This window comes from Mercenaria mercenaria, chromosome 17, assembly GCF_021730395.1.
Source record: "Mercenaria mercenaria strain notata chromosome 17, MADL_Memer_1, whole genome shotgun sequence".
NCBI classification, from domain to species: domain Eukaryota; kingdom Metazoa; phylum Mollusca; class Bivalvia; order Venerida; family Veneridae; genus Mercenaria; species Mercenaria mercenaria.
In genome coordinates this window covers 46,902,361-46,929,093 of record NC_069377.1, presented here as the reverse complement: position 1 = coordinate 46,929,093, position 26,733 = coordinate 46,902,361, and the positions used below count along the sequence as shown (strand labels likewise).

The window sequence follows — 26,733 nt, the reverse complement described above, 5'->3', positions numbered from 1 at the left end:
TGCCACACCCACAAGCTGTTGATCACGACCTCCTTGTTAGTATTACTATTTCCCCAGATGAAGTAATATCTGTTTTACAATCTCTTCAACTAGGTAAAGCTGCAGGCCCTGATAGTATAAATAATCCTTCGTGAGCTTTCTCTAGAACTATCCGGCCCCTTGTGTGGCCTCTTTAATTACTCATTGCGTATTTCTACAGTTCCAAACAGTTGGAAAAACGCTAATGTTACACCTATTTTTAAGTCTGGAGACCCCTCTCTTGTAAATAACTACCGTCCTATTTCTCTCATAAGTACTGTCAATAAAGTGTTTGAAAAAATCGTGGTCAAACATACTTTCAATTTTCTTCATAAACATAACATCCTCTCTCCCCTGCAGTCTGGTTTTGTTCCGGGTGACTGTACAGTAAACCAACTTACATATATCCACAATTTATTTTCACAAGTTATTGATTCTGGTAAAGAGATAATGGCTATATTTTGTGACATAAGTAAGGCATTCGACCGTGTTTGGCACAAGGGTCTCATTTATAAACTTAAGTCTATTGGAATCTCTGGGTCCTTATTATCCTGGTATTCCTCATATCTGCATAATAGGAAACAAAGTGTTATACTTCCTGGCTGTAAATCATCTCAAAAAGTAATCACTGCAGGGGTTCCCCATGGATCAATCCTTGGCCCCCTTTTATTTTTAATCTACATCAATGACATAGTCCTAGATATTCAAGCTCATATAAGGTTATTTGCAGATGATACGAGCCTTTCAATTGTAGTTGAAAATCCAAATACTGCTTCTGTTTTCTTAAATTCAGATCTTAATAAAATTTCAAACTGGGCATCAAGGTGGCTAGTGAACTTTAACTCTTCTAAAACTGAGTCGTTATTGATATCCCGCAAACAAAATAGTCTATCATCCTCCACTATTAATGCAGGGTCAGCAAATAAACGAAGTCCATAATCATAAACATTTAGGTATTTTTCTATCAAATGATCTTAGGTGGACTACACAAATTGAGTACATAACAAAGAAAGCCTGGCTGCGAATAAATGTCATGAAAAAGTTAAAATTTCAACTAGACAGAAATTCTCTTGAGGTAATCTACAAATCATTCATTAGACCTATTCTTGAATATGGTGACGTACTTTTTGACAATTGCACTCAAAATGAAAAACAGGAACTTGAAAAAATTCAGCATGAAGCAGCAAGAATAGTAACTGGAACAACGAAACTCGTTTCTATTGACAAACTTTTATCTGAAGTTGGCTTGGAAACCTTTGCAAACAGAAGGAAAAAACATTAGTTAGTGTTGTTTTATAAAATGAAAAATAACCTCACACCGTCCTATCTTTTAGACCTTGTTCCATCTAATGTAGGAAGAGACCACAGATACCCTCTTAGAAATGCTGAAAATATTCAGACTATATTCACACATACTGCATTTTATTACAATTCCTTCCTTCCATCAGTCATACGGGACTTCAACGCTCTTCTAGACGAAATACGTAATGCTTGTTCTCTAGCGTCCTTTAAGCGTATGTTAAATAATGACATTCCTACTGTTCCAAAGTACTTTCTGACAGGAGTAAGAAAATCTCAGATACTTCATACAAGGCTACGTACGCAATGCAGCTCTCTATCTTCTGAGCTCTATGCTAAAAACATTATTGAGTCTCCAAATTGTGACTGCGGGGATGTAGAAACGCCTTATCACTATTTTTTCATATGCCCGAGGTATTCTCACTTAAGAATACAATTGTTCGATATCATATCCCAGTTTTGTACTCCAACATTAAATGTTATCTTACAAGGTAGTCCTGCCCTATCAGATGATTCCAACGTAGAAATATTTACTGCTGTTCAGTGTTACATTGTTAAATCCAAACGATTTTGATCTACAAGAAGTAAACATATCAGAAATAGCTTATATGAAAAATAGCATATCAAACCCTTTTAACTGTGTTAAGTGATAGTAACTCCATCATGTAATTGCCTTTAGTTTTGTTGTCAATTTCTTACTATTTATGTTCCTTTTTCTTTCTTTTTTTATACCAGTATCTCCTACTACGGATAACTTTATAAATAGTTACTTTACACCTGTGTAATTTTTTTAAGTAAACGTTTGTATTTTTTTTCCATGCATTTGAAGGTTTCTATTGCCATGAACTATATATGCACATTGTTGTAAAAGGGAGAGAACAACCTTAAGCTTATAAAGCTTCCTGTCCAATCCTTTATTGTATATTTGTAATCATGTTGTAAAAATATTGCAAAATAAAATATGTTTAAACCAATCGTTTGCTTGGGCAATCCGGCATTCAACTGAACTTCGGACAAAACTTCACTTGGCAGCCAATCAATTAAAATTATTTTTTAATGTTCAGCAGAACAGAGAAGTCGGACATTAGCCTTTGCTTTTCGGCTCTTATTTTATAATATTTTTATTTTAAAGACCTGTTTGTGTAATGTTGGGGCGTATTAATTTCTGTGCAAGACAGACTCAGATCTAGTTGGTGGTAAATTTTTAATTTTAATTAAAGAATGATTTTAGATCAGAAGGTAGGATAAATAGATCATTAGGTTACTGTCTTATAAATTTAAATTTATTAAGTTCGTCTACGAAAAAATAAAAGTCTCGGCAGAGCCTCGACTTTTATATTTTCTCCGACTCACTTAATAAATTTAAATTTATAAGACAGTAACCTAATATTCTCTATATAACCAGAAAACGCGCTATGAAATCTTTAATGTAAAAAACATCAATAATTACAAGTTAGTGTACATAAATATCTGTGGGAAGAAAGTTTAAGTGAAGATGTTCAAAAAAAAAATCGTCTTACAGATTTTTTTTCAGTGTGAAATTCTAGCTAAGAGCACCAATTTATGTTTTTTCCTCCCCTCCATGTAAAACAGAAAGATTTGATATTTGAAAAATGACCTTCTAAAAATATCTGAGGCAAATTGACAGTTTTTCATTCGGATTTGGGGATTTCCCCAATTAAACACTTCGAAAGAGCGTATTTGTCTTAATCCAAGACTAGCCAAGAGTATAAAACTCATGAAAACATTCTGAGTGAAAGAGAATCGATGCGAAAATATCAATCATTTGGCCCTGCATCGATACCGGAAGAAGGAGAAGAATTATTATAAGCTTACCAAAATCATATCAAAATTGGCCTGAAATAATTTATTAAGTACTTTATAATATAAACAAAACCGTACAAACTTTTACCATCAATATTTTTCACTCATGAATGCACTCAATGCAGGTGGTAATTGTAGATATAATTGTTAATGAGAGCCCCCGCCCCCGCCCCCGCCCCACCTCACACACACAAAATCTTTTAAACTACCTTAAAATGTTGTAATTACAATAATTTTGATGACAGTGACCCTTTGTGTACACTATTTGCAGCAAAGTATTCTTGAACAGTCAGAGAAATGCTTCAAAATGAGTGAAGCATAAGAAACACTCTCAAAATGATTAATTGAAATGATGAATATAACAACTGTCTAAATATCTGAGGTAATGTCTCTTAAAGTCGTAAAATTTCTTGAATGGAATTTAAGTATACTTTCTAATAGCGCCTGAGCACAACTTATAAAATAGCTGTCAGTGTAAGTCATGAAAAAGTGTACATTGTTGTGTATAGAATACAAAGAGTTTGCCTGATCAGTTGTTGGGAAAATGACCTATTTAGTTTTTTTGAATAAAATTAGGAACTATATCTTTATTGGAAGGCGAATTGCAATTGAACGTGGTCGAGTCTTTTTGCTGTTCTATTTAGATGTTTAAAAGATTGATATCCTGATATATAATTTGATTTTCTGGTACTCATGGAAAGCAAACCACTTATTTTTGTAGGAAGCTACTGTAAAAAATGTAAATATAAAACGGAATGCTATTTTTGTGCGTTTATACGATTTATACGCTAGTGCGATTTGTGGATTGGCAAGAAGTCCAAATATGGTTTATACCCGTTTAAACGCACAAAAATATAGCATATAATTCTTAAATAAAATGCTTCATTTGTGATTTTGATACAACTTGTAAGTATTTACATGCATCAGTTAAATGTTTTTACTTTAAAAGAGATGCATATCTTATATTTTATTCAATTAATTCAAGAAATCATGACTCGGTGTTTCATCAAAATGTTTTGCAGTATGTTTATACACAATGTATATATTTTGAAAAAAAAGTAACTTGATCCCGAGTAATATCGTAATCATAAAGACGTCTCTGCCGTGGGTCGTGAAGCATACGTCGCTGACGTTGGTTGGGAAATAGACGTCGCTAACTTGGATCGGGAAGCACATGTCACTGACGTCGGCGGGGAAGCAGACGTCGCAATGATACCTCTTGAATAAAATTTATTCATTTTGTTGGGTTTAACGTCGCACCGACACAATTATAGGTCATATGGCGACTTTCCAGCTTTGATGGTGGAGGAAGACCCCAGGTGCCCCTCCGTGCATTATTTCATCACGAGCGGGCACCTGGGTAGAACCACTGACCTTCCGTAAGCCAACTGGATTGCTCTTGAATAAAAAAGATTAATACATTTTAATAAATATAATGCAAGGTTATTGCAACATTTTCAGATTTGGTACATTTAAATCAGGTTACTTTTGAGATAATATGAGCTTAATACGTTATCACTGACAAATTTTCAAGTTATGACAAAAGACTACGTAGTTTTAAAGGACCCTCCTATACGCACTCTATATATACTTTAGGATATCTGTAATAAACTGGAGAAGTTAAATTTTATTACGATTATATGTAATAGAAAGAGCATTGAAACTCGAGGGTACGAGGGGGCATAGCCCCTGAGTATAAATCGCTTACCCGAGAGTTTTAATGTTCTTTCTGTTTTGTATCATAGCCATCCATATATGGTAGTTCAGTAGGCGTTCCACATTGCAATATACAGCAGTTCAGTGTACTTAAAATCCTTGCTTTACAAATGTGTAAAGCCCAGGTAAAATAAATCAATGCGAGAGCAGAAAATCAATAAAATAGACTTCGCTGTCTACTGTTCCAGACACGCTGGCATACTTTCCTATCCAACAGTGCGGTAACTAGCGTGCGGGTATTAAATACCTGCACACTTTTAGTTACTGCACCCTGCACTCAGTGTATACGATTTACCTGCACAAAATTTGTTAAGAAAAAACACCGAGTTATGATACAATTGCTTATAAAACATTTCCTCTTCATATATGTAAATATAAGAAATGCGTTTTGTCTACTTTTAACGTTGTGACTATTCCTAATTAGGCAACAAATGCAGGTGTATATATATGTTACCTTTCTCGCAGGTGGAAAAAATGTTGAGAAAAAGCAGAGTTTAACTGTGCACAGGACCTTACAGTTGATCGGCTTCAGTAAGGCAAAATGCTTAATTATATATTTTTATCCTGCAAATTGGTTTATTTTTTACTATAAATACTCTTTACTAAAATATGTTCTACCTAATTTGATGAAAAAATATTTGGAGTTGAAGTTTTCGGGGAATGCATGAATTTTGCCAAACTATTCTATGAACTGCCTTTACCGAGCCTCACATCTGCATAAAATCCGACTCATCTACGCTTCTCTTGACATAAAAATGCACATGCCGTAACGTGTATCCGTGACAGAAATTTTGTCTACGATTATGACAAAACAACTTTCCGGACAAATACCATAGTAGAATATTTTCTGACCACTAATTCCATACACTTTACATAATGGATGTTCTAATTGCAATACATCGTCTCAGATGAAGATAAAGCGAACGTTTTAAACGATTATTTTGTTTCTATCCCGATACTTGATGATTCGCAGGCTGGTATTCCAGATTTTAACTTAAAATCAGATACATCTTTGAACAACGTGATTATTACAGAACAAGAAGTAACAGACATCTTATCTAATCTAGCTATAAATAAAGCGAGTGGGCCAGATGAAATAAGCCACAAAATGCTAAGAGAAACATCGAAAACTATATCCTAACCATTAAAAATCTTATTTAGCCGCTCTCTATCAGAAAAAAAGATATCCTAGTTTATGGGGAAAAAGGCAAATGTCATGCCAATTTTTAAAAAGGGCGAACAATCAGTTGTGTTGGCGAAGTTATGGAAAGAATTATATTCAAGAATATTTATAATCATCTCCATTCTAACAATATAATATATAAATATCAATCTGGTTTTCTCCCCGGTCATTCAACTGTATATCAATTTATTGATATTTATAACCAAATATGTAAGTCATTTGACGAAAAACAACCGACATACATGGTATTTTATGACATCTCTAAAGCATTTTACAGGGTATGGCATAAGGGTTTATCATTTAAACTTAGACAATATGGTATTTCGGGTAATATTCTAGATTGGATTAATTGCTACTTAAAAGACCGTTCTCAATGAGTTTTCGTTGGACAATCATATTCTAATACAAAAAGTGTAAAAGCCGGTGTTCCTCAAGGGTAAGTGTTCGGTCCTTTATTATTTTTAATTTACGTGAATGATATCGCCGAGTCCTTAATTAATAAGTACAACTCGATTATTTGCGGATGAAAGTTCCCTTGCAGTATCTACTACCGACATAACTCTCCTGGAAACAACGTTAAACTCTGACCTAGAAAAAACTTCATCACGGGCCAAACAGTGGCTAGTTAAGTTCAATCCATTGAAAACCGTAGTGATGTTTTTATCATTATGTAATACAAGACTGCCCTCTCTTACCTTGGAAAATAATACCCTTAATTTCGTTGATCATCATAAACATCTAGGAATAACTCTAACTGTAAATGTACATGTCAATAACATTTTAACGTCAGCGTCTAAAGTCCTCGGATCTATGCATCAGTTAAAATATTAAAGACCCTTTTTAGAATATGCGTCAATTGTCTGGGACAGCTGTACACAATACGAAAAAGACTCGCTGGATAAAATTCAATATGAAGCAGCTAGACTAGTTACAGGTCTCACGCGTTCCGTATCAATTGAAAGGTTATTGAATGAAATCGGCCGGGTGTCACTTTCAGACCGCAGAAAATACAAAAATTGGCAATTAGTTTTAAGGATAAGCACGGCTTATTGCCTGAATTTTTAAACGATCTATTCTCTAGTTCAGTTGGAGAGACTACCCCGTATAACTTAAGAAACGACACCAATTTTGTAACTCTGTCTAGACGTACAGAAATGTACTCCAGATCTATTATTCCATCATCTCTTGCGCTATGGAATGAACTTGAGAATAATATTCGCGATTCACCAACTATGTCGTCATTTAAATCAAAATCACCCGAGGTATCAACTCTTTTCTTACACGGCGATAGATTTTTTACAATTCATCATGCCAGAATTAGGAATATGTGTAGCTGAATAATGACCTTTTTTCGAATCATTTAAGAGAAGATCCCAACTGCCAGTGTGGCGACGGAATAGAAGATTAGAAGATGCAGAGCACTTCTTTTTCAAATGCAACAGATTTAGAAATGAAAGGCTTCAGCTGTTCACTTTCCATCCACTAAGTTCTGAAAAACTTCTTTTTGGTGCAACTAACTTGAACGACGCAGAAAATCAAACCGTATTTAATGAAGTACAAACATACGTAAAGAATACAGAACCTAATATTTATGGTTGAGGTCGGTCGGCAGAACTTTGTTTAGAACAGAGCAGCACATAACAATATCTTTCCCTTTCATCCATTACCCAATCAATTGTTTTTTCCCTTTTTGTTTCTTTTTATCTATCTTTCAGTTGAAGATCATATTCCGTCATCGGTTTAATCTACATAATGCTGACGAGGTGGGGAGGACTGTTTATAATGTTGGCATAACCTTAAGTCCAACACATTTGCTGTTGCTTTTTTTTTCTTTTTTCATTTCAATATATGATTATTTATTTTGAATCTTATGTATATATGTAGAATAGAAAATTATATGCAATAGAATATGATTAAACTAATTGCAATGGCAATTCTTGAATTAACAATCAATTTTTAGTATTAATACACGTCCGTTTCATTTATATCATATTATGGATGGCTACGCTGCACTGGTTTGCCTATGATGTCCGGAGCTACCTTTCTGCTTACATACTTTCGAACTACAAGTATTTAAACAACTCCTGTCGTTTTTAAAGATAGGCAACCATTAACGACTTGACTGTTACAATTATTTTCTAACTGACCTTGAAGAATGATATGACACGATATAATTACTAATTCAAAATGAATTACCTGATAAAATTTCAATTTTCTCCCCTTGTTCCTTTTGCCTAAAACCAAACTCTTGCAACAGATCAGATATTAAAATCCATATGCGACATGCAATGTGCTAAAATATTATATACATCTACCTAAAGCTTTCACTTTGATCCTCAATGTGGTAATACCTTTTGAATTTCCTGTGAATAACAAATACCCAAAAGGTATTCAGTTGATTACAAAAAAAAAAACAAAAAACAACGTTTAGAGTCACACTAATATTTTTCTTCACCCATCAGAAAGGACTCATTCTTCTCTTTACTTATAAATAAAACCTTTTTTTTTTTGTAATATATTTTTATTTCCAATAAATACAGCACATTTACAACAAATACATTAGTGACAGTTTATTTCTTTTCAATATTGACAAACAAAGTACTTTCTTAATTAATCTTTAATATTCATTTTATTTTTATTATATGTCTATATTATTGGAAAAATGTGATAGAAAAGGAGGAGGGTAAAAAAAACAATAGATTAAAGGAGAGATAGGAAAATAATAAAAAAAATAAAGAAAATGAAGATTTGGATGTTCTCGATAGAAATTGTATACTGTTATTGATGGAAAAATGCACTTTTTTAGCTCATACAAAATGTTATTAAGACAGCTCATATTATTTCTCCAATACTATCAAAAAATGACCATTTTTGCCTGTGTTGTTCTATTTTGTTATGTATTATGGCTATTTCCTGTTCTATTTTAATTCGTAGTTTCAAATATAAAATAAAATTGTCAAAGACAGGTAACAGTTTTCTATTTTTCACCTGAAAAATATAGGATTTCATTAAAAAGATCAGAAAGTTTATTACATTTCTATTTTGTCCGCTTACTAAATAACCAAAACTGATTATTTCTAGATTAAAGTATGCTGAGATGTTTAAGGCACTTAGGAAATCAGTTAATCTATTCCACATGTGTTGAGCATATTGGCATTCCCAAAATAAATGCTCTTGACTTTCTACATACATGTTACAAAAATCGCATAGACTTGAATTGCTTAATTTTACCTTTAATAGATGCTTATTAGTGGAAATAAGACGGTGAATATATTTGTATTGAAAACTTCTCAGTTTTGAGTCTATGGTTGATTTGAATACTTGTCGGTATATATTTTTCCATTTTATTTCTTCTTTATCTAAAACATCTTCCCATTTGGCTTCATTTTTTAATTTTTGTTTTCCTTTTTTCTTCATTTGCATTTCATACAAAAACTTATTTGGTGCTTTTGTTTTAGACAGTGCTGTAAGTAAAGATTCATTTCTATCATATACTAAGTTACTCTCTTTCATCTTTACCTTTATATTTTGTGGTATGCATTTAACTAGCTGATGATACTTTAAATAATCTATATTTTCCAAATCATAAATATACTTGAAATTTTGGAAGGAATAAAAACTCTTTGACCTATAGTCAAAGAAGTGTTGTATATACTTAATGCCTTTTTCATACCACTCTTTATAGAAAAATGTTTTTTTTTTTTTATTTTATTTTTATATCTGAGTTGTTCCATATGATTGGATGACTTACTTCTGTTTCATTTTCATTATCTTTTATGGATTTCCATGCTAATAATATGTCTTTTAAAAAAGTATTTTCTTTGCATATCATTCCAATGTCATTTTTGTTAAGATTACTTTCAAATATTAAAGATCCTCCCATTTTACATATTATGTTTTCATAAAACAATTTCCATGCTCCTTTGTTGTTTTCATTTATACGTTTAACCCAACATGCTTTTAATGCATTTCAAATATTAATCTGACATTTTCCCCTATATACCTTCCTTTGATAAAACCTGTTTGTGTACTTTTTATTATTGTTTGAATAACTTTTTTAATCTGATTGAAATTGCTTTTGTTGCTATTTTGTAATCCACATTTAGCAAACTTATTGGTCGCCAGTTTGAGAAGTTTAATAAATCTTTTCCTGTTTTTGGTGATAGAGAGATTATCCCTTGTTTCTGCAATACTGTTAAATTTCCCGTATGGTAAGAGTAATTTATTGAACTGATGTAGTGTTTTTTAAGTTCATTCCAGAAAGTTTTGTAGAATTCGCTCGTAATGCCATCTGATCCTGGACTTTTTTGATTTTTCATTTCACTTAATGCATTGTAACATTCTTCCTCTGCCAGGATACCTTCACACACTGTTTTATCATTGTCACTTAATTTAATCGTTGGTTTGAAGAAGTCTGAGCTATCATAGAAATTATACTTCTTCTTATGTAAGAGTTTATAAAAAAAATCTTCCTCTTCTAATATCCTTTTTGAGTCTGTTATCTCATTTCCTTCTATTTTTAGCTTAAAAATTGTTTTTCTCTCTGCATTTTTCTTTTCCAGACTTGCAAAATATTTACTGTTTTTTTCGTTTCCTTCAATATTGATAGCTTTACTTCTTAATATTGCTCCTTTATTCTTTTATCATATATCTTTTCAAGTTCTTGTTTTTCGGCGACGTCGTCTAAATTCGTTTTCGTTACCTATGCCACGTGACTTCAGATTGCAAATCAAACTACTTGATAACGCATTATAGATAATTTATCAAAATGGAAAATTTATGCAACACTCTGCCTGATTGGACGAGAGTGTCAATTTCTTTCACTCTGTTGATTATGCTACGCTGAGTGAAATGTAGACAAAGCGTTTATCCTAAACGACGCTGTTCACAGTTTCAAAGCTAACTTTGGCTCGGTATATTTAGCAAGAAGATTGATATATCTCAAAATGATAAGTAAGTTTAATAAATATGATAAAAACCTGTTCAAATACCAACATATATCAAATTAAAGAAAGAGCTGAATACGGTCTGCGTATCACATGAATAAGGGTGTGATAAGAGTTTTTTATGTTGAGGTGCTTTTTAAAAGATTTTCCTTGTTACAATTGTCGTCTGTATATGAAAAGGTGTGTTGCTTTTGTGACTTATTCAAATTGCATATTAAGATGAATACTTGTTTGCTTTGATATATTTGTTATAAATTATTTAACTGATTTATTATATATGAATATTTTTCTTTAGTATGGTATGCAAATATTGGACTCAGTTGAAATCTGTTTCATTATATATATGCTATATAATGACTGAATCTCATTACACTGAAATGAAGTTACGCTGCAAACAGTTTATCTATGTGATATGACTACGGTCAAACTTTGCTTATGAAACAGAAATATTGAAATAATTACAATTGTATGTTTTGCTTGACCTTCACTTTTTTTTATAGGTGTGACGTCATTGTCCAAAGATTCATGAATAGCGAATATGCATTTGTTAAAGCGGGATCAGTTGGCCTATTTTAGAAATAAATAAAAATAATAAATAAAAAAATACTTTAATTGATTTTTTCTCATGTATTCTAATCAAACTTGATTTGTAGCATCTTTATCAGGCCCGCAGCCAACGTTGTTCAGCTGGGACATTTGACCCCTTTTAGGGGCTGCTAGAGCTAAAACTAGAAATGCCTTTATACAGCGTCTCATGAACAGCTTGGTGGATCTTTGTCATACTTGGTCTGGAGCATCATTATAAGTTCCTCTTCCAAATTTATTTATAAAGGAACTTGGGCCCTATTAGGGACCTCTATAGCTAAAAGTAGATATGCCTTTCTTCGCATTAACCACTAATATGTAATGGATTTTATCAAACTCGATGTGTAACAATACCGTAAGGTCTCCTGCTATTTTGTTACAAGGGGAATAGGGACCAATTTAGCTAAACATATAAACACGTTTAATGACCTCTTCTCATGAACCGCTTCATGAATCTTTATCAAACTACTGTTGTAATTATTCGTCTAAGGATAAACGAAACAAAATTGCAACCCTACGAAACCTTTGCGAAAAATTGAAAGAGAACCATTTAAATTGTTAAAGTGCGGTGTTTAGTTTTGCAATTTGAAAAATGTTAGATGAAAGATGAATGTTAGATGAAAAATTCATGAACTTCTTTCCTTATTACATTTCGCCGACCATCATTTTTAAAGATATTTCTTGTTTTCTTTTAATTTCTGTGGATATTTCATCGCTATCTGATCTGCCACTATGCAATTTAGATTCTAGAGTATCTATTTCTTTGACTAAAGCTGTCTCATTTTCTTTATCTTTAAGTTTTTGATAAGTTGCATATTTTATTGTCTGATTTCTTATTCCCCCTTTTATAAGTTCCCATAATGTATTTGGATTAGCATCTTTATTATTTTCAGTCAAGCAACATATATTTTCTTTTATTTTTTTTTGATATTCACTATCAAGGAGTAGACTATTATTTATTTTAAAATATCCTGGTCCTCTTTTACTTTCTAAGAAATTTATACTGATTTCGACCAATGAATGATCTGATTTATAACCCGGTTTGATATTACAGTTATTAATTAGGTTAACGAGGTTATCAGAGATGAGAAAGTAGTCTAATCTGCTAAATATACGTGGTTTTGTATTTGAGTGCCATGTGAATTGTGTTTTATGTGGATTAAAAAATCTCCAACTATCAATCAGATTACTTACATCAATTAATTCATTTATGGGTTTTCTGCATTTTTATGTGTTTCAAGTTGTCCATTCTTTTTATCTTTATTAATTTCGATAACTGTGTTGAAGTCTCCTCCGATTAGTAAATTGATGTCATCCATTTTTAGAATTTTGGACTCAATTTTTTCAAAAAGTTTTGGGTTATCTTCGTTTGGACCATATAAATTAATAATGACTATTTCTGTTTCATTTACAACAATGTTAACACATATCACTCGTCCAATAATTATTTCCTCATGGCATAGTATCTTACCATTAAATGTACTATTAAAAAGAATTGCCACTCCCTCACTGTTACTACTATTTCCACTAAAAATAGCTTTTCCACCCCATTCCTGTTTCCATGCATCAGTTTTGAAGGGGGTTGAATGTGTTTCTTGCAGGAGACAAATAGAATACTTTCTACACTTCAACCATTGAAAAATTTGCTGTCTTTTTTGTAGTTTCCTAACCCTTTTACATTAAAGGAGCATATACTAACAGCCTCCATGAGAAATTTATTAAATCACAACAGCCATTTGATTCTATCGAGAACATCACAGATTGCATTAAAGATATCATTTTATGACAAAGAAGAGATGAGAAGGAGGAAATTTATATTTTTATATATATATATATATATCTATATATATGGACTGCTTACTTATTTTGTTCAATAAAACTTAATAAGCTAATAGTAACAACACTGTACTACTAATTTGGTATAACATAATGTTATCGACTTCTATACAATAGATTTTCATGAAGTGGTTTAAAACTTTTACTAATCTTTAAATCACGAGACTCAAGTCGTAGACTTACAATCTGAAAACCTTACTTAACTGGTAACCTTCTATTTAATACTGAATCATAACTAATAAGCTACCTATATGTGACATAAATGTTTTAAGACACATTCTATTATCAATATATTTAATCATACTATCTAAAAGTCGTCCTATAATGGTAGATTTAGTTGCTATTTGGTATCTTATTATTAATACTGGTTCTTAACTAATATGACACCTATCTATAAACATAGGTTATACAAAAGGTGGTCTGTTTTCAAATATAAACACAACTAAAAAGACCCCTTCATAGTTATAATTGGTAGACTTAGTTAATATTGTTTACTTTTTTCTTGATACTGATTCATAACATCCTCCAACAATAGTCTATTATTAGTTTCAAAAACATTGCATTATTATATTGTAGCTTTCTAAAAAAATGGATCTTTTTGTGAGGTTGGTAGAAAAAGTAGACTAAATTGTTTGAACATATTAGGAAATAGAAGTCACAGTTATATACTGAAAGACTTTGTTATGCCCCCGAAGGGAGGCATATAGTTTTTGAACCGTCTGTCCGTCTGTCTGTCTGTCCGCAATTTTCGTGTCCGGTCCATATCTTTGTCATCCATGGATGGATTTTCAAATAACTTGGCATGAATGTGTACCACAGTAATACGACGTGTCGCGCGCAAGACCCAGGTCCGTAGCTCAAAGGTCAAGGTCACACTTAGACGTTAAAGGTCATTTTTCATGATAGTGCATTGATGGGCGTGTCCGGTCCATATCTGTGTCATTCATGCATGGATTTTAAAATAACTACGCATGAATGTGTGGCACAGTAAGACGACGTGTCACGCGCAAGACCCAGGTCCGTAGGTCAAAGGTCCTAAACTGTAACATCGGCCATAACTATTCATTCAAAGTGCCATCGGGGGCATGTGTCATCCTTTGGAGACAGCTCTTGTTAAAATTGGTTTCCTTATTGTTAAGAGATGATTCATAACCACTAGAAACAACTATATGTGTTATAGATATACTAAATTCAGTATATCGTAATTTTCAAATACATCTACAAAAGACAGTCTATTAATTTGTTTCAAAAACTTTAAGTTATGTACTATTATGAAATCATATTACAGCTTTCTAAAAATGGAATCGAGAACAAGTATATTTCATTACTGATATCCTTCATATACCATTTTTAAGATATATTTTTACAACAAATCAGAAAAAAAGTCAATATACTGTCAAAATAAAATATGAGCATCAAATATCTTACATATACCACTTTTAAGATATATTCCTTTATAATAAAAAAGTGTTCATGTACTGTCAAAATAAATGTTGAGCCTCAAATATGCTACATTACTTGAATTGTTTTACCAAATATATTCATTGTCAAAATATCTTACATATACCTCTTTCAGAATGTATACCAAGCATATTCCTTTACAAATATCTTACATATACCATTTTTGAAAATATATTCCATACAACAGGTCAGAAAAAGTTAATGTACTGTCATAATGATACAATGTGTTCCTTTACTTAATTGTATAACATAATGTATTCTTGTCGATTATCTTACATGAAACACTTTAAGATAATATTCTTTGAATTAATTGTTGAGCATCAAATATGCTACATTACTAAAATTTTATACTAGATATATATTCATTGTCAAATATCTTTTAAGATGTTATTCCTCATAACAATTCAAAAAGCATTTATGTACTGTCGACAATAAATGTTGAACTTCAGAGTGCTACGTTACTCCAATTGTACACCAAGTATATTCAATTTCTTACATATACCACATTTAAAATATATTTCTCTTAACAATTCAAGAGATATTAACCTACTGTCAAAAAATAATTGTTGCGTATGAAATATGCTTCATTTGTCAATATTTTATATATCAAATGTATTTGTTGTCAAATATCTTAAATATACCCTTTTTTAAAGATATATCGCTTTATATCAGTCATTATACCTTATTCATATACATACTCTTATACGCATGTTTTGAATACAAACTTACATTAGTCAATTGAAAAGCAAATCTGAAGTATTCAAACAGTACTTTTTGATAAACACTACTAACTTAAATATCTAGACAGATTCTAATATCTGTCTTTCACTTTTTACATAATATTTTACTAATTATTCTATATATAAAATTAAAATATAAGATATAAAAATGTTTTGACGTCTAGAGTTGTACAAACACTAAAATTAGGCATCTTGATGGGGTTACCTCTTGCTAAATTTATTTAATAAATGAAGAAAAGAGGAGAATTTTTGTATATACACTAATATTAAGAGTATATGCATGTCTTTTTTATCTGTACACTTAGCAGATTACTTTAATGTATATGTAGGTAACTAAAAAGCAACAAACTATATTTGTATAGACAGAAACCAGAACAAAAACAAAATATATTTTGTTCAGATAGACTGTTATAGTATAGTTACTAATCACAGTTAGCACTGCTTTCTTTTGGAGGACCAAGTTTATTGACATCTTCTAAAAATGGGAGATTTAACCAATACTCGTAATCTTTGTATCTAATACTGTGGATGTCACCTTCTTTGTCTTCATACAGAATTTTCCCGTTCCAAAACCATGCTGATCTTATTTCACCAGGTTTTTTTACTTCTGAGACTGATTAGGACTTTTTGATTTAATTGAGTGAGATCCTCTGACAGGAACGTCTTGGTGCCTTTAAAATTTCGGACATTTCGCATAACTTTGTTTTTGGCAATTCTCAACACAAATTTAACAATAATTTGCCTTTTCTTCTGAACTGCTGGTTTACCTAACCGATGGGCTATATGTCTATATCCTTGTTGGTTATTTTCAGATCTGGAATTTTTCCATTCAAAGTTTCTACTACTTGTTCTATCGTTTTTTCTGCGGTTTCTTTCCCATTTTCTGGTACGCCATTTATTCTTATGTTGTTTGATCTATTATACTGCTCCATTTCGTGTAAATACTTCATGGCGTTATTGTCAATATTTTGCATTTCAATTTTAATTTTACGATTTTCATCATCCTTTTGTTTCATTTTCTTTTGTAAATTTTTTACCTTTGTTTTTAGCTCGTCATTTTCCTTTTCTTTTTCGAACAGTTTACTTTCTAGGATGTCAGGTTTTTTTCGACAGATTTCAATAGGTCATCTTTCATCTGTTGGATGTTTTCTCGAATCATATTTCGAAGATTTCCGTCGTTTTTTGTCATAACGTTTGTCTGACAACTGCTTTTGAATTGAGGTCAAATCCTCCTCAGTATTTTTCCCTGGTTTTTTTCGCGTTTTGTTTGGAGGAGTGCTCATACTTGAGTCAAGGTCACTTGCACTGCTGACTGCATTCCGACCCCGTTTTTTAGAATTCTCGTTTCCACACTCTTTTTCCTTATTATTGTCTGCCATTTTCCTATCGGAGTCTCTTTCTACCGTTTCTCAAAGATTGTATTTGTTCACTTCAAATTTACTCAATCAAATAAACAACATCGCGGCGCCCATACATATAGCGAGCACGTTTTACATGATCAAGTTTTCGAGAGTTTATGAAATATACTACAGCTTTTTTATCACATCTTGTAGTTTAAAGTTTTACCCTGTGTTTCCGTTACAAAGTATCTATAAATTTATTCCGCAAAATTCCTTAGAAACACATTTAAATTGAGAAAAAGTCAGAGCGTAGAGCTAAATAAAACTTAACACAAACTCTATTTCGCCCTTGTAGCTGTGCACTCTGGCTACGGGACCATTTATTCTGATACGATATGAATGACATACTGCATAACAAATACTATCAACTAATAATATATAACTCTCTTATTGTATCTTATAAATGAAATACTGATTTGTATTATAATACAAAATTTGTTACTGTGCAAATCCAGTTATTACACTATCCTATCTTTCATTACATATGCCATTCTTGTATAATCAAACCTTCTGTCTTACAATTATATACTGAAACTTCGTATCGGAATTCTCCATATCAAAACAAGACGTCCAGGAAAAAACAAAGAAGGAGACTCTGAAAATCTGTGTCTAAAAATAACAATTCAGTGCTTTCCTCAATGGTGTGTGTGGACTTCACACATTAAAAAGCGTTAATTTAATTGCAACACAAAATTTCTTTATGTGAAAAAAACAAAAATTAATTTAATTTCTTATAAAGAGCTTTCTTTCTTATTATCAAGAAATATTGACTAACTTATGTGCTAAATGAAGTATATCTACAATACATATTAATAATAACTTGTGCTTATTTTCAAAGTTCAATTATGAACCAACGTTTCTTATGTAAAACCAAAATTATTCAAATCCTTATAAAAAGATAAACTTTCTTTTTATATTAAGAAACTTGAAAATCATACAGTGCTAAATAAGTGCACGCTAGAACTAACAAATATCTACAACACATCTTACTTGTAGCTTATGCTAATTTCTAATTGGTCAGTTTGGGAATAAACAAATTCCCATTGGTCAATATCTATACATACTTGGTCAGTGCGGTTCAATAAACCGTAACTCAAAGACAAAACTTTCCCGCTGTACTCCGAAACGCGGGAAAGTAAAAAATTCTTATGTGATAAGAACGATATTTTTGGTGCCCTCATTACAAACAATTAACTAAACAATAGAAATTATTATGTGACATCAATGAGCTCAACAAATCAAATTCTAGCATAACAATTGCTATGATTTTTAGGTTGAAACCGCGAAGCGGTTGAGACCTATAATTACCGTATTTCAGAGCTTGCAAAAATATCATACTGACAGTTTTCACTGATCCGCCGTAAGGTTTTTACCCGTTTTTTCAGGCTAATCGACAGATATTTTTATTGATATAAACTGTTCTCTGAACATTGTTCAACAGTCCGTTGATATTTTCATACATATGTAAATACAATAAGGTTAAGGAATGCGTCATTTCGCATGAAAAATATGTTTTTAGGTCTGTTGACCCATCGATCATGGCTAATTTGAAAAGTGAAGGTGTATTCCTTTAAAACATTTCAGAAAACCCCGGATGTGACCGAAGCGCATGAAAATATGCCGATAAAAATAGTTCGAAACGTATTATAAAGATTTCTCTAATTCAGCCTTAATATTACATATTGCACTCGTCAGTAATAAAACAGCATATGATCTGAATCATTTTTTGTACTTGTATATACATGCGATTCTTCCTACCTGTCCCGACTCATACGCAGTGATTCGAGTGGCAAGGGAGATCACTGCGTAAGAGTTTGCTATATAAGAAACTGTTTGATTTCGTCTAAAAATAGATTAGATTTTTGAATTACTTCCCTTTATTCTTAACTTTTTCCTATTTTTGTACAGCTTTTATAATGACGGATTCATATTATTTATTTCCTATATTTAATTTAATCTTTTAATATTTTTTCACGATTGATTTAAAATTGAGTCAAAATATTTGTTTAAGATTTCCTATGTTTAAGTAAATATAGCTACATTACTTCAATGTGGCAATATAAGTATTTACGTTACATATGTGAAGTTATGCATGCAATCGTTTTTTATGTTACATATGTGTTTCAGTATGTAATATTAAATAGACTTATTTTATTATCTACAAGATAAATATTGGCTTTCCCTGTAAATCATAAATGTGTCTCGATTTTAGCGGGACTTGACGATGACGTTTAACAACGTTACGCCAGTTCCGGATTTGTATTACAATTGTTGTTGAATTGAAAGAACGCCATGATGTAGAAATTTACTCGAAATTTGTCATTTTGATAAAGGCCATAAAGCCGAAACGTTAATAAAACAGAGTGAAAACTACAGTCTTTAAAATAGATCGTTAAGCAAAATAGAGTCAAAGCAGTACATAACGAGTGATTAGTTATGTAGAATATCACATATGGGCGTTTGCATGATGTGAAGTTTCTCGATGTTGACCTACATATGTGTCCCCGATTAATGAAACTGTTTGATTTCATTTAAGAACAAGCAAATTCGATGGATTGGTATCCCCCGCCGAAAGGGTTTGTGGTGAGGAATGGCAAAAAGATATATCCAGCAAAAAGTTAAGGATGTTAATAAGAAGCAAATAATTTCATTAGTCAAAATCAATTTAACAGAAAACAAATGTTTAATTAAAGAGTACATAATAAATGTATGATACTTTGATCCTGACTTAAGAATTTATTTTGAATGGGATATGCTTACTGTAATAAGCTTAGCTTTTAAAATTAAATGCAGTTAATTGAAATGTGAGCTTGAAGTTTAACTGGAATGAAATATTGTCTTTGAGTGGTTTGGCACCAGGTGTTGCTGTTTTACATGTACATTTGAACTTAAAAGATCAGATGTCCTTAAGAGAACACAGGTAAGATATCTTGAAATGGCTGAGGGCAAGGTTTGTGCAGTCACAACTTAACATGTTGAAGGTTTGAACATTTAAAAAAAAAAAAGGAATGGAAATATATGTATCTATATATAGATATATGTATATATTTATTTTTTAGGGGGTGGGGGTGCAGGGGAATGGGAGAGGAAACAAAATTTCACATGTTGATTATAAATATTGATTGAAAATTAAAAATTAAAAAAAAAAGGTAAAAGGGTGAAGTTGGAGTGGGGGGGGGGGGCAGAGAATGCATGATCAGTGGTGGGCATGACTCGATGGGGAAGTGAGGTGGGGGAATGGTACAACTTAGAAGGTTTGAAAAAATCTAAAATAAGAAATGAAAAAAAAATAATTTTTTGGGGGTAGGGGGAGGGGGGAGGGGGAGGGGGTGTGACCAAGGCAAGTGGGTGACCAGGTGTGGGTGCGCAACTTCACATGTTTATAATAAATGTTCACAGAAAAGAATGAAAGAAATTTAATAAAATTCTGCCAAATGGTAAGTTTGTAATGTACAAATATGTGGATTTTTAGACAATTAAAGGGCAATAACTCTGAAGTTACAAAAAGAAATCCTTACAAAATTGTCTGTGCACAACCACATTATAGTGCTCTAAATTCTGTTAAAGTTTCATAGTTCTAGGTCAAATATGTCAAAAGTTATGATGCAGAAATTGGCATATCTATAGATCTATAGTACCCTATATAGTTAACACTAGAAACTTCTAAGGGCCATAACTCTGGTGTTACTTGGGCAATCTGTCTGAAACTTGATGGGCCCCATAACCTCATAGTGGTGAACATGTATATGAAGTTTGTTTGAAAAAAATCTAAAATAAGGAATGAATTTTTTTTTGGGTGTGTGTGTGTGTGGGGGGGGGGGGGGGGGGGGGGGGGGGGATAAGGGGGGAGATGTGTGATCAAGGTAAGGGGGTGACCAGGTGTGGGTACACAACTTCACATGTTTACAATAAATGTTCATGGAAAAGAATGAAAGAAATATAATGAAATTGTACCTAATGGTAAGTTTGTTATGTACAAATATGTGGATTTTTATACAATTAAAGGGCAATAACTCTTAATTTACAAATAAATCCAAATGAAATTGTGTGTACACAACCACATTATGGTGATCTAAATTCTGTTTAAGTTTCATAGTTCTAGGTCAAATATATCAAAAGTTATGATGCAGAAATTGCCATATTTATAGTACCCTATATTACAGTTAACACTAGAAACTTCTAAGGGCCATAACTCTTGTGTTACTTGGGCAATCTGACTGAAACTTGACGGGCCGCAAGAACTCATTGTGGTGAACATGTATATGAAGTTTTAAATAAATATTCCCAACCATTTCCTAGATATGGCTCCGGACGGACGGACGGACGGACAGAAAGACGGAAGGACGGACGGACGGACGGACGGACGGAAAGACGGACGGAAGGACGGACGGACGGACGGACGGACGGACGACGCCAAAACTATATCCCTCCGACTTTCGTCGGGGGATAAAAATAGAATCAAAGCATCACAAGAGGGCATTTGCGTCTTCTCTCGATGTAACCCTACATTCCATTCATGTGCCCCGCCAGCGCTTTGTTTAGTGACTTGTAGCTGTATAAGTTCAATATATATCATCTGAAAAAAAAACAGAGTAAAGATCCGTATTCCTTAATTGTCAAAACATTCATAACACGATTTCCATGTGTACAGTTCTTTTTTTATCTGCAAACTGTGCGGAAGTCGAAACAGCAGGATTTTGGGGTAGATAGGTCTAGTTTCTAGTTTGGTAGACCCCACTGATTTCTACTGTTGTTTTAGCAGGGCCGGTCGTTTGTAGAAACTTTTTTAACAAGGTAGCGGAGTTTAAAGGCAACAGCCCATGAATTAAAGAAGTGGGACTGCAACACTTTTAATGTATTTGTATGTAATGTATGTCATGATTAAGCCGTGACATCAATACATTGTATTTCTAGGGTCGGCTAAACTAGAAGTTGATTTCGCAGAAATGTGTAGAATTATACAACCCATGCTCCAAGAATTGTGACAGTTGGTGTATTATATGATATCGTGTTGAATTTTGAAAAAAAATTAGATTTTTTTTCTATTCTACTCGATACTTTCAACCTAGCTACATGGAAATACTTTTAAAATTATGTATTCTAGTTTATAGTTAAGAATAAGAGAAGGGGCCCATGATCCTTTTTGTCAAAACATTTTCTATATATCTGAAAATTGTGTTTTTGTTTTGTGGAAGTCAACACAATGACTATTCTTAATAAGTAGCTTTATTTATTTAATACATAACGATTTGTCAAAAAAACCATTTACTCAAATATTATATGTACAATGGACTGGTGAACATAGAAAGTAGTATTGATTACGTCAAGAATATATATTATTTGTTGTTGATGTAGCCCGCTGCCAACTGTAGATTTGTTCGTTAGTTTTCGAAACGCTATAACATACTATAATCCAAAGACCGACACGCAGAGGTGCAACCTAGATGGTATACATGTATAGCTTTTGAATTCTGAACCTTTCTTGAACAGTCCTCACTTATATGCCAACCCTGCTAGAACAGTTGATAACCCTTGTTTAATTTACCTATTAAGTCTCACAATTTAGCAACTGTACAAAAAAAAAACTTGAAACCTAGCTCTGGCAAACATTGATAGTCTTGGGAGTTGAGCAAATTTATAATCTTGGAGATCTGATTACTTGGAGAATGATCTTGGAGTTGAACTTTTGAGGTGTTGAATTCTTGGAGTTGAACTTTTCTGGGTGTTGTGGCTGCAGTAAGTGCATTCTGGTACCGTACGATGTGCATTGCCTGTAGTCGTCTGATTCTACAATATTATTTTCATATCCTTCTAATTTACGCTTGATAATTCTTTTGATTTACTAATTTATCACAACAATTTAGCAATTCTTGGAAATATGCTTCAACTTACAATTATAGAAAAAACTTGACACATAGCAAATATAAATAATATTGGAGTTGAACTGTCTGATTACTTGGAGAATAGCGTCTGATACCCTGGTGAGCTTTAGGACCACAATGACCTTTTTGTTTGTTTTATCTTTCTTAAATGATAAGCGGAGTTTGGGAACACCTGGAGCGCATTTATGCACACAATGATTTTGTAGTTACTGTTGAGTAAACATGGTTTGGAAAAAATCGTCTACTACTGATTAAGTCGTACATAAGCGAGTCCGTCACCAGTGCCTTTGTTTGCAGGCTGCGTTGACCTACCCTCCATTTTCTCATTGTTCAGGGCGCACAGACCTTGACTTACCCTCAATTTTTCAGATTCTAGATCGATATCGGGGGTATTTTTACTACTTTATTACATGTTAAACCTAGCTCTTTGTGTAGAAAAAGATTTGATTTCAAAGGCGCTTAACATATAGCAAACGCAGCCACACAGGGCGCGAAATTCATCCTATACTAGTACAGACACAGAACGATCTGACCAAAGGGACAGAGTGAGATAAAGCCCCCAGAACAGATAGAGAGAAATCATTTTTTAGATACAGGCCTGTCCGGCTAACTTAGCCTAGCTCTTTGCGAATAGACAGTCTGGTTCTTTAACGTGCCCTGTGTATAGCACCGGTACACGCGAAGCCGTCTTTCCTGGGAAGAACCAGTACAGGCCTCTTAGTTAGGTGGGAGACACTCAAGAGCATCTCAGAAATTTCCAGTGCCTGGACCGTGATTCGAACCCCGGACCTCTGGATTGACAGTCAAGCGTGTTACCACTAGACCATCGGCCCACCGATACATACTTTTACTTGCATTTTACCAAACAGCTTCGACTAACTTTTTGAAGCATATAACGTAGCTTAAAAACATCAGCAGACATTCTTCTTTACAATCACTTAAGCATCAATAACGCTGATATTTGACATGAAAACAGCCTTTACTAGTCGGGAAAATTGCACTATATATTAATATGGACTACATTCGAGTAGACCACGGTGGCATATCCGGCGAATAACTACCTTCATGCCTTTAATACCAGCTCCTGTGAAAAAGTGAAGGTTACATACACAGTTCTTACCAGAACAACATGTATTTCTTCAGATTATAATTTGTTAACAGCATATCGAAAGGTTTCAACCTTTCTGTGCTTTCAGCGCTTTGATTTGTTATGTTACACACTATAATGCACTACCAAGATATTTGCACATACGGAGAATTGAGAGATAAAACTAACTTTGGCAGATCGTGAAAACCAATGACAAAATTTGACAGGCGGTAAATGATTCATGACCTAATTAAAAGTTTCCTGTTATTTCTACCTTCCAGTTTGATTTTCTTAAAAAGTCTCTCCTTTACTCTAGTTTAAAAATCACAAGTTAAAACAATAAAAGAACTGGCTGTTAACTTACTGTTGCTTTCTCTATCCAAATCCTGTAACTGTAAGAATTCCTATTTTTTCAATCAACTGACTCTAACTATAGCCATTGAAAATATTGAAATTACTCAAAACAGATCCCTTATATTCACATACATTTGTATATATTGAGGATTTAACTACTAAGCACATATATTGATAATAAAATTTCAATACCTATCGTGTATTACAGTCATACTAAAACGTGTCCTTAAGATAGACTGCGTGTCCGGTTCATAACATTGTCATCCATCAATGAAAAATAGCCCCTACAAATGTTCCTTATAATGAGACGATGAGTCGCGCGCAAGTCATATACCCTCACCACAATGGTCAATGTTACAACTGGAGGTCAAAGGTTAACAGGATCCGTTTGGCATCGAGGTCCATAGCTGTACAATTCATCAGGAGATTTCAATATAACTTTTCATAAATATTCCCTATAATGTAATAATGTAACGCACAAAAGACCAAGACCCCTTTCTTAAAGTCGAGGCTACACTTCAAGAAATTATCACCATAATGAAATAATGTCCCGCATGCAAGACCAATTCCTCTAGCTCCAAAGTCAAAGTCATACTTAGACGTCAAAGTTTAACAGGGAATATTTCATGTCCGACCCATTCATCAAATTATTTTAATATTACTTTACACAAATGCTTCCAGACACTGAAGTGGAATTTATATAAATATTTATCAGAAGTTCTATGGGACAAATCCTTCTGCAGAAGTGATTATAAATATGCATTCAATAGATGCCATTCATGACAGTGTTTGTTATATTGTACCTATATTATTGACTTATTCCGATATTGTATATTTCCATATTTTATTATATATAGTAATTCGAATAACATGCCTGTGGGTTGAGTGTTTGGTTTAAATCCGTTTTTCTTTTTTGTCAAAGGTATTTCCATTATATGGGGCTGTAAATTTATCTAACAAATGCGCCTATATAAACGGGCGAGCGACCTGTGAATATTTTGCCATATATAGTGGTTAATAAGAATAACTAAATGTTTAAGCGAAAGTAGTTTGGCAAATCTGGAAATAAAGGCACTTGTAGAGCATGACTGAATCAATATTTATATAAGAAGGTAGTTTTGGTCAGGTATGTAATTAAAGAAACTAAACACAGTTTCTAGTGTTAAGACCATTACTTTCATTGTTCCAGTGTTATTATGATTGTATAATAGCGATCAGCTTAAGCCGGTGCTAGGTGAGGGTAGGGGACGCTGCACATTGAGTTGTTACCTCTAACTAACAAACCGATTCTGCAATTATTGAGCTTGGTTGCGTTCGATGCGTCCAAACACTGTCTTACAGATGAATGAAAACAAACCCTATATGTGTTAATATTTCGTTTCAGTGTTGAACAGTTTACCGGTTTCGCTGCAGGAGACTTGAATGTTATTGTTTACCATGATGGCAACGTCACATTCGTACCGATAAGGCACTCCAAGACACTCTGTCCTTTCAACATGGAATCCATTTACAGGGAGAACGAAGTCAACTGCAGCCTGAAGTACATGTCTTGGGCCCACAGTTCCAAGACTTTGGATACACACTCCACTTTTCAGACTGTCCAAAACCTTTCGCAGATGACTCCAAACCGTCTCTGGGAGATTGTGGACACGAAAGCTGAAAGAAATGAATTGACGTTCTCGTGTTGCAACACAGAAGTATATCCAGAAATTGAATATACGCTAACAATAAAGCGTTTACGTTAGGTGCGAAATTTCGTTTAGAAAAACTTGCTTATAAGAGCAAAATCAAGAGACTGCATATACGTTAAGTAAAGTTTGCTGCGTCTAAACAGTTTCATGAACGAACTGCTGCATGACTTGTCATTGTTTCACAATTATGATAAATAAATAGTTGTGCCTGCCAAACTTGTACATAATGCAAGATGTGGTTCGTTTGTTTGTTTTGTTGGGTTTACAATTATAGGTCATATGGCGACTTTCCAGCTTTTTAATGGTGGAGGAAGTCCCCAGGTGCCCCTCCGTGCATTATTTCATCACAGGCGGGTACCTGGGTAGAACCACCGACCTTCCATAAGTCAGTTGGATAGCTTCCTCGCACGAAGAATAAAACGCCCCGAGTGAGGCTCGAACCTTATAGGGGCAAGTGATTCGAAGTCAGCGCCCTTAACCATTCGGCCATGGAGGCCTCTCGGTGATTTTGCTTAGTTTTGTTTATAAACAATGTTTTGTGTTAACTTGCTATTTTGGTATCTTATAACCATCGATGAGGGGCAAGTGATTTGAAGTTAGCGACCTTAACCACTCGGCCATGGAGGCACCTCGAAGATTTTGCTTAGTTTTGTATATACATTATTAATGTTTTGTGTTAACTTGCTTTGTTGGTGTCTTGAAATCAATTTT

General features: G+C 33.2%; 1 protein-coding gene across 1 annotated transcript in view; it reads left to right on the top strand.

Moving 5' to 3' along the window:
* The window catches only part of LOC123536640 (neuronal acetylcholine receptor subunit alpha-7-like), a 37,613-nt gene extending 11,359 nt beyond the window's left edge, over nucleotides 1-26,254 (top strand). Inside the window, exon 4 of the mRNA XM_045319968.2 lies at nucleotides 25,716-26,254. Coding sequence (XP_045175903.2) covers nucleotides 25,716-26,076 — 361 coding nt within the window. The 3' untranslated portion in view covers nucleotides 26,077-26,254. The remainder of the gene's footprint in view (nucleotides 1-25,715) is intronic.
* The last annotated feature ends 479 nt before the right edge of the window (nucleotides 26,255-26,733 follow it).